At 51.5% G+C, this 17,582-nt stretch overlaps 2 protein-coding genes across 2 annotated transcripts in view; both read right to left on the bottom strand.

The window, feature by feature from the left end:
* ZNF584 (zinc finger protein 584) overlaps positions 1 to 4,573 on the bottom strand; it is a 35,701-nt gene extending 31,128 nt beyond the window's left edge. Inside the window, exon 1 of the transcript XR_008423397.1 lies at positions 2,251 to 4,573. The gene's annotated coding sequence lies outside the window, so the exon portion shown is untranslated. The remainder of the gene's footprint in view (positions 1 to 2,250) is intronic.
* Positions 4,574 to 11,963: 7,390 nt separating this feature from the next.
* On the bottom strand, positions 11,964 to 17,552 carry RNF225 (ring finger protein 225). The gene is made up of 2 exons (XM_019438682.2): positions 16,681 to 17,552; positions 11,964 to 16,092 (listed from the first exon to the last, which is right to left on the bottom strand). Exon 2 carries the CDS (start codon positions 16,079 to 16,081, stop codon positions 15,083 to 15,085), a length of 999 nt encoding a protein of 332 aa, XP_019294227.1. The 5' UTR covers positions 16,082 to 16,092; positions 16,681 to 17,552; the 3' UTR covers positions 11,964 to 15,082.
* Positions 17,553 to 17,582: the final 30 nt, after the last annotated feature.

The following is a 17,582-nucleotide window of genomic DNA, read 5'->3' as shown; positions in this document are numbered from 1 at the left end:
ATGCAGAGCTTGAACTCACGAACCGTGAGATCATGACCTGACCTGAAGTCGGACACTCAAGTGACTGAGCCACCCAGGCGTCCCTGGCTCATTTTTAAAATTTCTGATGTTTTCCAATATTACTCTAGTTTTTATTAATATGCATTATTTTTAGAGCAGTTTTACATTTATGGAAAATTGAGGTGATAGTACAGACTTCCCATATTCCTGGTATCCCTGCACAGTTTCCCCGACTGTTAACATCTTTAGTGTGGTATGTTTGTTATAACTGATGAACCCATGTTGACACGTTATTAACTAAAGTCTACAGTTTACATTAGAGTTTATCCTTTGTGTTGTACATAATATGGGTCTTGACTCTTGACAAGTACATAATGTCGCATGTGTCAGTCATTCCGGTACCATACAGAATAGTTGTGCTGCATGAAAAATCCCCTGTGATCCATCTGTTCCTCCCTCCCTCCCTCCCTCCTCCAAGTCCCTGTCAACCACTACTTTACTGTCTCTATGTTTTGCCTTTCCCAGAATGCCATAAAGTTGGAATTATGCAGTATGCCTTTTTCAGACTGTTTCACTTAGCAATATGCATTTAAGATTCCTCCATGTCTTAAGCTTGATAAAACTTGATAGCTCAGTTTTTTTTTTTTATTGCTGAATAATATCCCATTGTATGGGTGCACCATAGTTTCTTTATCCATTTACCTATTGAAAGACATCTGAGTTGATTTCAGTTCTGAGAAATTACAAATAAACTTGCTATAAACCATGTGCTTGTTTTTGTGTGGACTTAAGTTTTCAGCACATTTGGGTATATACCTAGGAGGGTGATTGCTTGGATCATATGCTAGGACTATATTTAACTTTGCAATAAACTGTCAAACTCTACCAAAGTGACTGTACCATTGAATGAGAGTTCTGGTTCCTCCTGCTGTCAGTATTTTGGATTTTAGCCATTCTAATACATATGTAATGCTCTTGTTTTAATTTGCAATTCCCTAATGGCATACGATGTTTAGCATCTTTTCTTTTTTTATTTTCTTTTTTTAATTTGAGAGCACAAGTGAGTGAGGGGGCAGAGAGAGAAAGAATCCTAGGAGGGGCAGACAGAGAGACAGAGACAGAGACAGAGGGAAGCAAAGCTCACCATTAGAGGCATACAAGCTCAACTGATGTGGGAACTGAACTCAGAAATCGTGAGATCATGACCTCAGCTGAAGTCAGATGCGTAATGACTGAGCGACCCAGGTGCCCAAGCATATTTTCTTGTGTTTATTGGCTGTCTGTGGAGGTGTCCCAATCTTTTGCCCTTTTTAAAAAGCATGGTGGGCAGAATTCTAAGGCCCCAAGATTTTTCTGTTGTAATTCATGAGACCGAATGGATTTTTTCCTCCAGAACCTCCAGAGAAGAACTCAGCTTAGCCAGCACCTTCACCCTAGTAGGAGCAGAAAACTTAGCCATGTCGTGCTAGAACTCTGACCTCAGAACTGTGAACTAATACATGGATGTTTTGGTAATTGTGATTTCTTACACAGCAATAGAAAACTATTACACAAGGTTGAGCCTTTGGCGGTGGCTCCCTCGCAAAGACTTCTCTTTGGTGTGAGGCTGAACAAGGTGATAGCCATGGCTAAAGGCTTTCCCACTTTCATTGTACTTCTAAGGCCCTCAGCGTGAACTTTCTGGTGTGGAATAAGGTTGGAGCTGTAGCTAAAGGCTTTCCCACACTGGTTGGGCTAAAGAGGATATTCTGTGGTAGGAAAACTTACATGTAGAACAAATTTGGGGCTTTGGGGTAAAGGTTTTCTACATTCACTGCATTTACAAGTCATTTTGGGGTGATGAATTTCTCAGTACTGAATGAGGTTGGAGCTATATCTGAAGGCTTTCCTGTAATTTCTGCTATTAAAAAAGTTTAGAGATGCAACTAAGCTCTCACGCATGTGCTGCACACACATCAACAAGCTGGAGACAGGCTGAGATTCGTGGGATCAGTTGGATACCTGTGAAAGAGCTGGCCCCCCCAAACTCTACCCTATGAAGCCTTCAGGTAATACCTGTTGGGGCTACTCATAGGGCTGCTCAAAGAAATGCAGGGAAAGTACACCTGGCCCAGTCACAGCACCCACAGCACCCACCATAGGGAACCTGGGAAAGAAGCAGCCCTCTGGTCCAGCTTTGGGATAGACAGAACTTCCCATGGGAAAAGGCAGAGGGTGATCATGTACTTCAGGAGGGCGTAAGGGACTTACCCGGTGAGCCGACGAGTTCAAAGTTCAACATCACGTCATGGTGATTACACGGGGTTACATTAAGGAGCCTTCACTTCTTCTGGGAGAAATACAGGGCCACATCCTCACATGTCACCATACCCTGCAGTGGTGGGTTCAACTGATCCTAGGCGTTGATGACTAGGCAGAAAAAACAACCAAAATATGGACAAAGGGACACACCCAGCCAGGCCTTTGACATGGAAGGGTAATACATCTCTCACTGACATCCTATTTCCCCAGAGGCCCAAACCACCACCCCCAAACACATCCTGACGCTCCCCCTTTCCCCAGAACTCTACCTCAGAGAGAATACCAAGGTCGCAACACCATTGATGCTGTTCTCCTCATGTTACTATTGGACTCTGTATCCAGCCCACAGCAACAACAGGACGGATGCCATCTATGTTCTGGTCCAGCCACACAGGCCTCACCCTTTCTCCTCCCAGCCCATTCCCTCTGTGTCCTTCAGATCACACCTCTCAGATGCAACCAAACCCACACGCGCCATTCTCCCTTAGGTCGAGATACTCGCTCCCAAGGCCCTTCAGTCTGCCCTCCCCCCTATCAGGCACATAACATACTTGGCATGCTCATAATTCCACACCCCTAGCACAACCTCACCAGCTCACCCCATTGGCAACTCCCTGGCCTCCCCACAGGCCACTCTCCATGTGGCGTCCTGAGAGTCTGTGGCATAGAAACCACAATCCTATCCTGGCTCAGGCCTGTCTGCGCCTGCACCTCCAATGGCCCAGTGCCACAGGAATCCCCCAGCCCTGCATTAAAGACTCCCCACCAGGCCCTGCTCCTAGCTTCAATATTCAGCCACTCAGAAGTACAACTGGATCTCTGAGATCCCGGAATTCCTTCAACTCTGCCTTTGCACAAGCTGTCCTTTCACTTGCCGTGACCCTCCTCTCCCCTCCTAAGGCACATTCAGAGTCCAGCCCACTGGGCCTGGGACCCTACCTGTCTCCCAGGTGACCCCCATCTGCCACTGAGTGCCTCTGCAACCCTGAATGAAAAGCCTCGGGCCCCAAAGGGGGCAGACATAAAAGCCTAGAGATCCCACAGAATCAGCCCAATCCTGGGCCCACTTACCACCTACATCCATCACCGCCATGCCACAGGCTCCACCCCGGGTCCACTTGCCTCTCAGGTGCCTTGGCCCCCTGACACTCCCCCTCTTTATTCCCCTGCTAACATTGGCCCAGCCTTCACAGTGTCTTCATGACACCTACCATCACCTTCCAACTGCATAGTCAGGACATCTGGTCCTTGGTTCTCAGCCTCCCCTTCTCCAACCTGTAGGGGTATTCTTTACATTCCTTCACCAATCCCACATTGTTCCTAGTTCCACTCTCTAGCCCCACCCTTTGGATGTTCCCAGCCCTGATCCTGCAGAATTCCAGAGTTGTGTATCCGGGAGCCTACACAACACCCCCATTCAAGAGTACTTGGATATATCATGCTTAAAATCTCCAAAACCACACTCCAGGTCTTGTCCCTGGAAACTGCTCTAGACATCAACTTCCACATCTGTTGATTTATCTTCCACCCATCAAACCACTGAGTCCAAACACCTAGGCTAACCCTTGATAGCTCAGTGTCTTTCACTGCCTCACATCAGGCAGTTGGGCTGGTCCTACTCAAATAACAGATCCAGAGTACAAGCATATCTGCCATCTCCACTGCCACCACCCTGGTGCAGCCACCTGTCACCAGCAGCCTCTTCATGGGCCTTCTTCAAGTACAGTCTGTTCTCCCCTCTAGCCAGAGAGAGCCTCCCAACACCTGAGTCAGATCATCTTCCTCCTCTGCTCTAAATCTCCCATGGCGCCCAGCATCCTCAGAACAGAGGTCTAGGTCCATTCTCCGCCTGACTCCTGCCCCTGCTCACTGTTCTCAAAAGACCTAAGTGGGGCCTGTGGTTCTCTTAACATTCCCAGCTCATCCTCACTGCCAAGGATTTGCTGGTCTCTGTGTCTTTAACACTTTCTATATCACATCCTACTGACTGACAGAAATGGGAACTCTCCTGCATAACCGCTGAATTATGGGCCAGATGGGACTCCCAAAGCCCAAGTAATTAAGGGCAGAGAGGCAAATGCGGCGAGGAGGAAAAGTCTCAGGATACCAACATCCCAGATATCGGGGTCTGAGTTAGCGAGGGCCAAGGGAGCACCCTCAACTCATCTGAGCCGGCCTGTCATCACCGCCAACGCCTCGGGACCCTGGGGGCGGAGCTGCACACCGAAAGGCGGATACCCCGGTGGGTCCCGCGGGTCGGCAGACCCGACCCCAGCCCTGCCAAAGGATGGATGACCTCAGGCTGACCGTGGCAGTCTGGGCCTCAATCCTCACCCCTTCCTGCGTAAAATGCCTACAGGGCCCTGGGTGCCGCTAGCCGGGGCAGCGGGGACGAGGACAGGGTGAGGAGGCTCGGGAGAGCGCGCGGCCTGGGCGGATATCTCCGTGACAGGCAGCCCATCCTATAGTCGGGACAACGAGTCTCAGGGAGACGGAGCCAATACTGGAGGCTCACGGCTCGGCAAAGATACGACAACGGACGCTGCCCTCACCCAGCCTGTAGAGCACCCACAGGACTCAGCCAGCCGGGAGCGCAGAGCCCCCCCGCGCGAACTATGCTACCCAGAAGACACTGCGACGACTTCTCGGCCCTGACCAATGAAGACCCAGGAGAGGGCGTTTCGGGGAGGGCTTCTGGGGCGGGACTTCCGCCACCCGCCTCCGACGGTTGTTTGTCTAGAGTTCCACTTCCGACAGCCTCTGGCTTAGGCATCGGGTAGCAGCAACGGGACGGCGTCTGTAAGGCTCCCTGAAAGGGCGGAATCAGGAACAGGGACAGCACGAGAGTGTAGGGGTGGGGGTGAGGGGTGTCCCACCACGCCATGAACGCGCCTTCACCGCGACGAATGTCCCGCCTCCCCGATCCCCGGCGTCCCCAGCCATAGTGGGACCGCCCGGGGGCTGTGCAGCCGCTCAGAGAGGGGGCGTCCTCCGCGGCCACAGCAGAAGCCGGCACGTGCCCGCGGCCGCCCCCGAGTCGTTCCCCGTGGCGTGGAGCAGCTAAGGACTAATGCCTGGGGAACCTCTGCAAGAGGAAAAGGAGGTGTGGGGAGGAAGGCTGACAGTTGGATGTAGGCAGAGATGCAGATGGTGCACCGCCTGGGCCTTCCTACTGCTCAGTATGTGCCCTTATCGGGCAGCTAAGGCCTCAACAATCCCTGTGCAGAACATCCCGAGAGTGGACGCGGAAAACTCGCCCTCTCAGTGCGTGGCTTATGGCAAGTCCTTGGAGAAGAAGCAACTCTCTTTTACTACTGGAGAGATCACGGAGCAAAATCTTGTGTGCATAAGGAGTTTCGCAGGGCCTTGGTCATATCTCCCACCTCTGAAGTCTACTGGAGCAAGTTCATATCAGAGAATTTTACATGCGCAACCATTGGGGAAAGACTTAAGTAAAAAATGCCCCACATATGTTTTCTTCTTTGGGCTCAGAAAACTCTCACCTTATGAGTAGAGCCAATGTGGAAAAATATAATTCTGTATTTTCTAGAATTTGTATAAATGGAATCTTACAGGGGTGCCTGGCTGGCTTAGTAGGTAGAGCACGTAACTCGATATACGGGTTGTGACTTCCAGTCCCACTGGATCTTGGGTATAGAGATCACTTAAAAATAAAATCTTGAAAAAAAATAATACATGGAATCTTAAAGATCATTCTTTCCTAGCTTTCACTTATCTTCATACTTTTAAGACTTTTTCCTCCATGGTGTTGCATATATGTCATTAATTTTTTGCTTCTTTTTTTTTTTTTTTTCCCCTTTGAGTAGGCTCCATGCCCAGTGCAGAGCCTAACATGGGGCTTGAACTCAGGACCATGAGATCAAGACCTGAGCTGATATCAAGAGTCCAGTTTAGGGGCACCTTGGTGGCTCGGTTGGTTAAGCGTCCCACTCGGTTTCCGCTCAGGTCATGATTTCACGATTCCTCAGTTCGAGCCCTGTGTCGGGCTCGGCACTGGCAGCTCGGAGCCTGCTTGGGATTCTCTCTTTCCTTCTCTCTCTGCCCCTCCGCTCACGCTGTCTCTGTCTCTCAAAAAAAAAAAAAAAAAAAAAAAAAAAAAAGTCCAGTTTAACCAGCTGAGCCACCCAGGCGCCCCTAAGTTTTTGCTTCTGATTGGTTAATGGGATTCCATTTTATGGATGTACCACATTGTATTTACTCATCCTAGTAATGGATATTGGAGTTGCTTCCATTTAAAAAAAAGTATAAAATTGCTATGAATATTTGTATACTGGTCTGTGAATATAGTTTTCGTTTCACTTGAGTACCTATGAGTGGGACACAATATTTAAACATGGATACGACTGTTTTTAAATCCCTAAGTTTTTATTTTTCACTCGTCCCACTGGTAGTTATTTAGGAATGTTGATTGTTTAATGTTTAAACATGCTAATTGTTTGATAAATCTATTAGTTACTAAATTGGCCATGAAATAAGAATAGTAAAGTCTTCCTCTGCATACAAGGCAGTCCTGTAACCCCAAGTTCACATCCCTACTCCAAGCATAATTATACTGGGGCAGGGGTCACCTTGGTCAAGTAGATGAACCTCTGTGAGCCCTGGTGTCCTCATCTGTAACACAGATACAATAGTAATCACTACACATGCTGAGTTCTGCTGGGCACTGTCTTTTATTTATGTATCTAGTCTTTATATAACTTTGAGCCTTTCAAACACCAGGGAAGCTTGTGCTATTTTCACCCCTGTTTTGGCATGAAGGAAACTGAGACACAAAAAGATCACATTATTTGTCTAAGGGCACAGAGTGTCCAGCTCTGGAGTCTTTTATCATTAGCCTCTTCACCATCTCTAGGACTTACCTGTGGGGCTATTTGAGCTTTAAAAAAAAAAAAAAAAAAAACATGACAGGCAAACCGTGGTGCTTGGAATTTAGTAAACTCTCAATGAGTGTTACTACATTACTGTCATAGTTATTAATATTGTTATTTTTTTTAAAGTTTATTTATTTTGAGAGAGAGTATGGGTGAGCAGTGGAGGGGCAGAGAGAGAATCCCAAGCAGGTTTCCCACTGTCAGCACAGAGCCTGATGGAGGGCACAAATCATGATATCATGACCTGAGCTGAAATCAAGAGTTGGACACTTAACCGACTGAGCAACTCAGACATTCCTATTATCATTATTATTGAAGGATGGGAGCTGGGAAAGTTTTGCACTGAACTAGAACCTTCTCCCACATCCCTACATACATATGGTTCCTATCCAAGGATTGCCCCTTGGTGCTCAGCTAGGTGTAAAATTATCTTCAAGACTGGATTACATATGTCACAGAGGTGGATCTTCTGGGTAGCAGGACCAACCTTGAAGATTTGTGACTCTTCTTTTATAAAAATACCCTGCTTGAAAGTTGCCTCCTCGTCCTCCACTCAATGCCAACAAGCCGACAGTGAAGAAATGCTGACAAAGTCCATGGTGACTTTGGTTGAATGGGGCAGTTCCATCATAAATGTGTGTCTAACACTAAGAATAACTCCACTGAGGAGGTTCAAATCAGGTTAAGAGGCTGATGCGCAAGATCAGAGAATGTAGGAGGCCTCACGAGGGACAAGGACACAAGAATGAAGTACAGAACATGGAGAAAAGGCAGATTCTCCAATATACACCTCTATAAATGGTTTGCAGCACAGCCCTGTTAGAAATCTGTAGATGTTGTGCAGAAGGGTGTGTTCAAGCACAGGAAAATCCAGTTGAAACTGAGTATCCAGTATTTGAGAACAGTTTAAGGATATGAACATATCTCATAATATACTAAGTGAAGACCAAAACTGGAAAACACTAGAGGGAGCGGTGAGAGGAATGAGAGGTGGAGGAGGGAGAGATAGGGCAGAGGCAGGGGCAGGAAGGGACAGAGCAGAAGTGGCAAGAGGTTGAAAGTGGAAATATGGATGTATTCATTTTCTAGGCCTGCTATAACAAAATTCCATAAGCTGGGTGGCTTAACACAACAGAAATTTATTGTCTGACAGTCGTGGAGGCTAGAAGTGCAAAATCAAGGTGTCACCAGGGCCATACACCCTCCAGAGCCTCTAGGGGAGAATCCGTTCCTTGCCTCTTCCACTTCCTGGTGGTTGCTTGCATTCCTTGGCTTGTGGCCCCATTACTCTGACCTCTGTCTTTGTTGTCACATCTCTTTCTCTGACTCCTCTGTCTCCCTCTTGAAGGGTACTTGTGATTGCATTGAAGCCCGACACAAATAATCTAGGGTAATCTCCACATTTTAAGATCCTTAATCACATCTGTAAAGTTTCTTCTGCCATATAGCACTCACAGATTCTAGGAATGAGAACATGAATATCTTTGGGGGGCATTATGCCACCCACTACAGAGCTCTTCACTTAGCCTGGGATGGAGTCCAGAACTGATGGAAGCAATGAGCTCTGAGCTGGCCTCTTGGCAAGGGAGGGGCCAGCTGTGACGATAAACCAAGTCTGCAGCCCATGGAGTAGGGACCAACAAGAGCCAGCTGGGTCAGAAGAACCATACTCCAGCCTGGTTCAGAGAGAAAGAATGCTCCTCAGACCGTGTGCACACGGCCACTCAAAGAAGGGCACTGTCTTCTGTGGTTCACTGAATATCAAAATCGAGAGTCATGAGTAATTTAAGACAGGCAAGAGCAGACTATAGCTTGTGGTCCAAATGCAGCTCATTGCCTGTTTTTGTACTACCCCCAAGATAAGAATGGTTTTTACATTTTTTATGGTTGAAAAAAATCAAAAGAACACCATTTTGTAACGTATGAAAATTATACTAAATTCAGATTTTAGCATCCATAAATAGAGTTTTTACTGAGTATAGTTGACACACAATGTTACATTAGTTTCAGATGTACAACGTAGCCATTCAGCAAGTCTATATATTACGTTATGCTCACCACAAGTGTAGCCACCGTCTGTCACCATACAACGCTATTACTGTACCCTTGACCATATTTCCTATGTTGTACCTTTTATTGCCATGACTTATTAATTCCATAACTGGAAGCCTCTACCTCCCTTCCCCTTCACCCATTTTGCTCATCCCGTGTCCCCTCTCCTCTATGGCAACCACTAGTTTGTTCTCTGTATTTACGGGTTTATTTCTGCTTTTTTTGTTTGTTCATTTGTTTTGTTTTTAGAGTCCACATACAAGTGAAATCATATGGTATTTGTCTTTCTCTGACTTATTTCACTTAGCATAATACCATCTAGGTCCGTCCATATTTTTGCAAATGGCAAGATCTCATTCTTTTTTTATGGCTGAGTAATATTTCATCGTATTTACCCCACATCTTTTTTATCCATGCATCTATTGATGGACATTAGGGTTGCTTTCATATCTTGGCTTTGGTAAGTAATGCTGCAAAAAAACATAGGGATGCATATATTTTCAAATTGTTTTCATTTTCCTCAGTAAATTACTGGATTGTGCAGTATCTCTATTTTTAATTTTTTTAAGATTTAAAAAATTTATTTATTATTATTATTTTTAAGTAGGCTCCAGGCCTCGTCCAGAGGCCGACGTGGGTCTTGAACTCATGACCTTGAGATCAAAACTTGAGTTGAGATCAAGAGTCACAGGCTTAACTGACTGAGCCACCCAGGCACCCCAAAGACTTTTATTTTTTAAGTAATCTCTACACCCAGCACAGGGCTTGAACTCACAACCCTGAAATCAAGAGTTGCATGCTCCACCGACTGAGCCAGCCAGGAGTCCCTTCTATTTGTAATGTTTTGAGGAACCTCCATACTGTTTTCCACAGTGGATGCACCAATTTACATTCCTATCAACAGTGCACGAGGGCTCCTTTGTCTTCACATCCTTGCCAATACTTGTTATTTCTTGTCTTTTGATACTAGCCACTCTGGGTGCTCTAAGGTGGTAATGGAGTTTTATTAGAACACAGTCGTAGCCATGCATTTACATATTGTCGATGGCTCCTTTCACGCTACAGTGACAGAGGAGTGGCTAGAAACTGCACAGCCCACAAAGGCGAAAATATTTATGATCTGGCCCTTCGCACAAAAAGTTTGCTGGATCCTAATTAAGAAGTTACAGAGCTGGGGCGACTGGCTGGCTCAGTTTATTGAGTGGCAGTCTTGATTTCGGCCCAGGTCACGATCCCAGGGTCGTGGGGTCATGATCCCAGGGTCGCGGGATCAAGCCCCGCATCAGGCTCTACACTGAGCATGGAGCCTGCTTAAGATCCCCATTTTCTCTCTCTCTGACCCTCTCCCCTGCTCACATGTACTCTCTCTCCCTCTCTCTAAAAAAATTAAAAAGGAAAGAGTAGATTTCTAGAAGTTTCTTTGAAAAAGTCCTATACCCTATACCCAAAGTTTTCCCGGGCTATTAAAGTGAAGCATCCATGCCCCATGCCCCAGGGAGGGAGAACTCAGGTCACAGGTCGCTCAGGCCACTGTGGCCCCAAGCCTCTGCAGAGACTGCCAGCGCAGAGGGGGTGGCAGCTTGGAGGAGACGTCCAGGATTGCGCCGCCAAGTTGGGCTCCTAGTGGAGATGCTCCCTGACCCAGCCTCAGTCTCCCTTCTGGGATGGGAGGATCTTAGCACTTGCCAGCTCTAATCTGAATGCGTGGTTAGCTTTAGTGAGAGTGCCTCAGAGTCAGGCAGGTCCACCTGCCCGGCGCACATTTGGGGTCTTCCTCTGGCACTTACCTCCACTGGAAACCTCGTGATCTAATCTGCCCGCGTTCACATTTGTCTGTGTTAAAATTTCTCCATAATTGTATTACCTCTGTTCAAATCGAGTTTAGTCCCTGTCCACCACCTTGTGTCTGGCGTGAGCCCTGCGAGGGCATGGGCCTGTGTGTCCAGAGCGCTGGGCCTGGTACACAGCAGAAGCGCCACAAAGGCGATCGCAAAATCTGCCCCTTTTCTTACGTTAAGGCGTTTGAGGTATCTGGGTCTTTTGTTTATTGTTCACCTCTCCCTCTTCCTGTGGCCCCCCAGACGGGAATGCTAGAAGCTCTCCCAAGCTCCCCTGGCCTGCTGCTCGTCTTAGCAAGGAGAGAAGACTCCAAGCACTGAGAGAGAACTTCCACTGCACCTCCAGGGAAGGGAAAAAACCAAGGCTGCCCCGCCAGGGCGTGGAGTTGAGGGGAGAAAGTGTTTTGCAGAAAGCTCTAGTCTTTGTTCAAATCCACGTCCTGCCCAGCCCATCAGCCTCAGTTTCCCCATATGTCATCTGGACGCTGCTGCTCTCAGGGTCCAGTGAGGGCCCTCTGAGGCCTTTGTTCCCTTGGTCTCAACACGAAAGGATGCCTGATGGTCAGGGTCGGGTTTGGAGTAAGCAGGAGCCTCCTTGACTCCAATCAGAAGAGGCTGGCGGGATCCCTGTAGAATGGAGTACCTGGGGGCCCTTCAGAGAGCATGGGAGGGAGAGCTGGGGGACGACCTGGGAAAGGTTTGGGGAGTTGGGGGCTCCAGGAGCTTGACGAGGAAGGGAGTGTGGCCAAGATGATGGCCCCTCTGCTCAGCTTTATGGATGTCATCTGGCATGTGAGAGCCCTCTTTGTTCCTGAGGTGTCCCCAGGCGCCCCCCTTGGTACACAGCAGGTGCTCAATAAATACTTGTCGATTAACAAAATTTTCCTGCAAGTAAAATGTTTATTGTCCATTTTAGAGAGAAAAGAACAAACGTCTGGCATCTCTGGCACCATGCAAGGCATTGAGGTTGATGCCCCATCTCTGGGTAGTCAGAGGCACCAGGACCTAGAAGAAGGAGCAAGCCTGGGGCTGGCGAGGGGTGGTTATGCAGCAGGGATGCAGTGGGCAGAGAGAGGGCTGGGAGAGCACAGCTCTGGGTGGCCACATAGGCTGGTAGGCAAGGATGGGGAGGAGTCACCCAGGGTGGTTTGGGGCAGCTCCTTTTGTTTGTGGGCAGCAGGTGGGCAGGCATCAAGGTGGTAATTAGTGGACAGGAATGTCAGGACCCCTGGGATCTGTCATCAGCCTCATTTAAAGGGAAGAAAGACTGAGGCTTCAGGTTTCCATTTGTGAGAGTGGAGAAGCACTCTCTTACTCTCCCTAGCCCCTAAGAGGAAGCTAGTTAGGACAGCGGGGAGGGGCCAGCCCTGCCCACTGCCCTCAGTCACCACCTTCCCGTTCCAGGTCCCTTTACCTCGATGGCAGCTGTTTTGAAGATACATTTCTAAGGTCTCCTTCCAAGCAGACAGCATTGTCTCTCCCTCTTTGCACCACCAGCTAAGGGCCCCTTTCTGACACCCCCAGCTGGATCCAACTCCTGACCCTCTCCACTTTCCCAGCCTGGGGTGGAGGAGGGAAGGAATGAGAAGAGGGATATCTGAGACCCTATGCTAAGCTGAATAATGTCCCCCAAAGATAACCACATCCTAATCCCCAGAGTCTGTGAATCTGTTACCTTACATGGCAAAATGGACTTTGCAGATGCGGATGTTGAGCTGAGGAAATTGGGATTATCTGGGGGGGCTCAATGCAATCACAGTGTCCTTATAAGTGAAAGAGGGAGGCAGATCAGAGAGAGATCTGAAGCTGCTAGGCTGCTGCCTTTGAAGATAGAGCATGCTGGTTCAGTCAGTAGAGCGCAGGACTCTTGATTTCGGGTTTGTGATTTTAAGCCCCACGTGAGGTGTAGTTACTTAAAAAATAAAATAAAATAAAATAAAATAAAATATGAAGATAGAGGAAGAAGCCAAGGAATGCAGCTCAAGAAGATGGAAAAGCTAAGGACATTCTCTCTTGGAGCCTCCAGAGAAGTTAGCCCTGAGGACACTTGATTTTATCGAGGCAAAATTGATTTCAAGACTCCAGGCCTGCAGAATTATAAGATACTTAATGTGTGTTGTTCTAAGGAACTCAGTTGGTGGTAATTTGTTGCAGCAGCCAGAGAAAACTAATACAGACCACCAACCTGTTCCTGCCTGACCAAGTCCCCTCCCTCCCTGAGTGGGCTGGGCTATGACTGCCCAGTGACCCAGCACACTGCCCCCAGCCCCTGTGGGTGACGTTGACACCTGGGTGTGCAACAAGAACTGGTCTGGGAAGACACTCCCTTCAATGTCCTGATGTTCCCCCTCTGGCTTTCCACCTGGAAGGAGCAGCTTGTATCAAAAGGAGCTCTGCCGACATGCCTAGATCGGGGTGACTGGGAGACAGTTGGGCCTGGAGTGCCCATAGGCATTTCTGGGCTGCCTCTTTGTCACCTGCAATGCTGTCACTCCCCAGAATACAATTTGGCCCCCCTCTGTATGCCAGGCACTGAGGACACAGATGTAAACAAGTCAAACAGGAGCCTCCAGCCCCATAGCAGTCATTTTGCTCTCTGGAAAATGCTGGATTCCCACCCACAAAACACAGAACCCCAACCCTGGGCAAAGTGAGACAGGATGTGGGCTCCAGGACCTGGGGGGAACAGAAGGCCCGTGTTCAGTTTGTGTAGCAGGTGGCTGCCATCTACCCTGCAGTGACATTAGCAGGGAAGGCTTCTGAGAGGAGGAGGACAGGAACCCTGCAGGCTGCCGTCCACAGGGAGGGCTGAAGCTTCACCTAGGGGAATGGCAAGGATGCCAAAAAAGGTTGATAGAGCCCTGGAGGAAGAGGTGCAATAACTGAGTGCAGATGGGGGTGATGGAGGTTCTAGAACCTAAGGGGGCCAGGATACCTGCCAGCAGGCCAGGGAGATCCAGGAACACCCACCCCCAAAATCATGTGACATTGACCTAGAGGGCAACCTTAGCCTCTTTAAGCCTAGGTGACCAGAGCTGCCCCTACAGCGTTTCAGGAGGGTCCCAGAAGCCATGACCCATTGGAGTTGTGGAGGCTCCCATTGCAAATTGGTACTCAGGACCAAGTGGGAGCTAGTCTTTGAGGCTCAGGGTCTATCTGTCCCTCCTAAATCCTGGCCAGGCCACTGCTGCCCCTCCAAGCTCAAGTCCCAGCTATGTCTACAGAGAGGCAACACAGGACCAGCATGGAAACAGCTGGATGCCACCCAGACCCAGCCTGTATGCAGCAGAGTGGAAAACCCCACAGCTTCAGTAGGGATTGGTGGGGGAGGGAGGAGGGGGGAGGGGGAGGACTGCAATGGGCTGGGCCAGACCATGGCCAGAGACTAACAGCAGCAGCAGATTTGCCTCCAAAGATGGGGGGCCCCAGCAACCTCCAGTGAGTCCGAAGGGTGGGTAAATCAGAGCCTTCAGCCCCAGCTGCTTGCTGAGGGTGCTCCCCCAGGGGTCTGATGACTGGGGGTACACTTAGTCGAGCCCTGTGATCAGGGCTGATGGTGTCCCTAGCAGGGTACCTGCACCATACTGGTCAGAGGGGCTCTCCAGGTGGACTGCCACGAGGGATGAGGATCAAGGGTACTTCCCACTGGATCCTAATGGAGACCAGGCTTAGGAGTGGCTCCCAGCAGGACCTTTATAAAGATGGGGATCTTTATAAGCCTCAGCTGCCGGATGTCCACAGGGATTGGGGTCATGGGTGCTCTCTGAGGGCCCCTTGGGGGAATGAAGGCAGGGGGTAGTCCTTGAGAGGGCCCCTGCTTTGTGGTGATGATGCCTGGAATGATCCCACCAGGCCTCCTTCTGGAGAAGTGGGCGATCGGTAAGGGATGCACCTTACTAAGGCCTCCAGGAGAATCATGGCAAGGGGTGCTGGCAGGGCCCCACTAGAGTGACACGGAGGTCCCCAGGCCTGAAGATAGGACCCGGAGCACAGATGCGTTTACTGCGGCCCCCACACCCTCCTCGCGCCCCGTCCCCGCGGGGCCCAGCCGGGCCCAGCCCCTGCCCTCCACGTGCGGCTCGGGGCCCTGGCCGGCGTCCCCTCGCCCTCCGCCGTGTCCTCGGAGCCCCCTTCGGGCTGCGGCGCGTCCTCCGCAGCCCCCGGCAGGGCAGTGTCCAGGTCACGGCCCGTGGGGCGCGGCGTCCAGGCGGGGGTCCAGGGCGCCCCGGGCGCGGGCCGCGGCGGGAACCACGAGAAGCCAGGCGCGGGGGCGAGCGCCACGAGCTGGGGCCGCGCGGGGCCGGAGGAGGCGGCGTGCGGGATGAGGAAGAAGATGTAGACGCCCGACACCACCAGGCCCGCGGCCACCAGCACGGCCAGCGCCACGGCCGCGTTGAAGGCCCAGGCCGGGCTGCTCAGAGAGAGGCGGCGGGACAGGGGGCGGCCGAGGCGCAGCGGCGGCGGCAGCGGCGGCGGGCGGGCGGCGCGGGACTTGCGCGGCCCGGGCGGGGGCGGCGGCGGCCGCAGGTAGAGCAGGCCGCGGCGGCGGTCGAAGCGCACGGAGCCCCGGCGCGGGGTCGGCGCGCGCGCCTCGCGGGGCAGCAGGCCAGGCTGCGTGGGCAGAGCGGGCAGCCCGCGGCGCGGGGCCAGGCGCGTGGGCGCTCGGCACACGGGGCACGCCACCGCGTCCCCGCCGCCCGCCGTGGCCAGGGACAAGCGGGCCAGGCACTCGAGGCAGAAGACGTGGCCACAGTCCAGGCGCTTGGGCAGCTTGAACTCGCCGTTGAAGGGGGACACGCAAATGAGGCACTCCACGGGAGACGCGGGGGGCAGGATGGGGCCCGAGCCCGGGCCGCCGTCCCCTTCTTCCTCCTCCTCGTCGTCTTCACCCTCCCCCCTGCCCGGGGAGCGTGGCACAGAGAGTGAGCCCGGGGAGCAGGGGCCTGAGCCTTGAGCGGCCCGGGGGCGGCGGAGCCAGGGTGGCCGAGGGCAGGGCATCCGGACGAGGCCTGAGGGGAGAGGCGGTCAGCCAGGGAAGGAGGCCGTGTAAGAACGAAGGTCAGGGGCTGGCCCAACCTAGAGCAGGGGGCATTCAGAGAAAGGGGGGTTGCGAGAGCCAAGGAGCAGAGAGGACGGGAAAAGTTAGCGACTCTCTGGGTTGGAGCAGAGGAAAAGGGTGTCCGAAGTAGGAAGTAGATCAGGACTAGGGAAGGGGGGGGGGGGGGGGGCAGGACAGATGAGACGACAGAGGATTGGGGACAGGGACAGACACTGGGATGGACTCAGGGGGCCCAGATCCTGAGTTACAGACTCAAAAGGTCCCAGAGAGGATAGCAGAGAGGACCTGAGTCACCAGGCAGGACCCTAGGCAATGAGGAGGATCCAACACCAAGAGGAGCAAAGAAGGGGATGCCCCCACCCACCAAAAGAGCTGACTCTGGGGAGTCCAGACTCCAGGAGAGGAAGATGAGGGAAGAGGACACCCAAACTTCAGGATTGGAGCCCAGCAGGACAGAGCAGTGTTGAAAGCCCAACAGGTGACAGAGGGTCCCAACTAGACAATGACAGACCCCAGCTGACCTTTGGGCTCTTCCTACCTGTTGATGCCTCCTCCCTTTGGCTGGCACGTCCCTTCCAATTCTGACCCCAGTCCTCTGCCTACCAGCAACTGCATACTAGGTGCCCCTCCCTGCAGGAGGGTGCTGCCTTGGTACCACTCCCTCCAGATCCCAGGTTCCCAAGGTACCCACCAGACCTGTTTGACCGCCTGCCCTGCCCCCCCAGACAGGTCCCTCCAGCATGAACACCAAGCCTGACCTTGGCCGGATGTTGGGGGCGGCAGGTGAGGGATGGCAGACTGACAGGGCAGGGAGAGTCTGGCCTCATGGGTGGGCAATAATCCCCCCCCACCAACACCCCACACCCCTGCAACCAAGCCTTCAACACCTCAGGAACCCACTTCCCAGCCACCCAGTACAATCAGAAGCCTAGTGTGGCAGTGGCTCTACAGGATGCCCAGGATTGGGTTGCAGTGTTGACCACCCAAAATGACTGGGGAGGCAGCCTGGAACCCCTGGGGGAACCTGGCCAGAACCAAGGAACCTCTGGAGTCCTGGGGTGGAAGGTGGGCAGACACCACAGTGGACTGGACAGAGCTGGCCCCAAACAAGCAGACAGGGGGCTGGAAACGGTTGTGGCCTTGGATTCCTCTCCCTGGAGCTCCTTCCAGGGAACATGCCTCTCAGGATGGTGGGCAGCCACCCAGATATCATGGACAACCACCAAGCCCCTCCCCAGACTACAGTGACATCTCTGCCAGGACAACCCCACCCGTCTCATTTCCAACATCCACGGAACACTCCAGGTGGCCAGGCTTGCACCCCGGGGTGCCATGGTCCTGAGTCAGTGCTGCTTCCTGGACAGAATATTTCCCTGGTGATCCCAGGTCCCCAAGAACCAAAACACATGCCAGAAGCTCCTCAGGACACTGCCATCCCCA

The sequence above is a fragment of the Panthera pardus genome, unplaced genomic scaffold (assembly GCF_024362965.1).
Source record: "Panthera pardus isolate Hobbes unplaced genomic scaffold, ASM2436296v1 HiC_scaffold_18, whole genome shotgun sequence".
In the NCBI taxonomy this organism is placed as follows: Eukaryota; Metazoa; Chordata; class Mammalia; order Carnivora; family Felidae; genus Panthera; species Panthera pardus.
This window is presented reverse-complemented; position numbering and strand designations above follow the sequence as displayed.

Excerpts from the sequence above, each read along its gene's own strand:
- RNF225 (XM_019438682.2), bottom strand. The coding sequence starts at position 16,081 with ATGCCCTGCCCTCGGCCACCCTGGCTCCGCCGCCCCCGGGCCGCTCAA.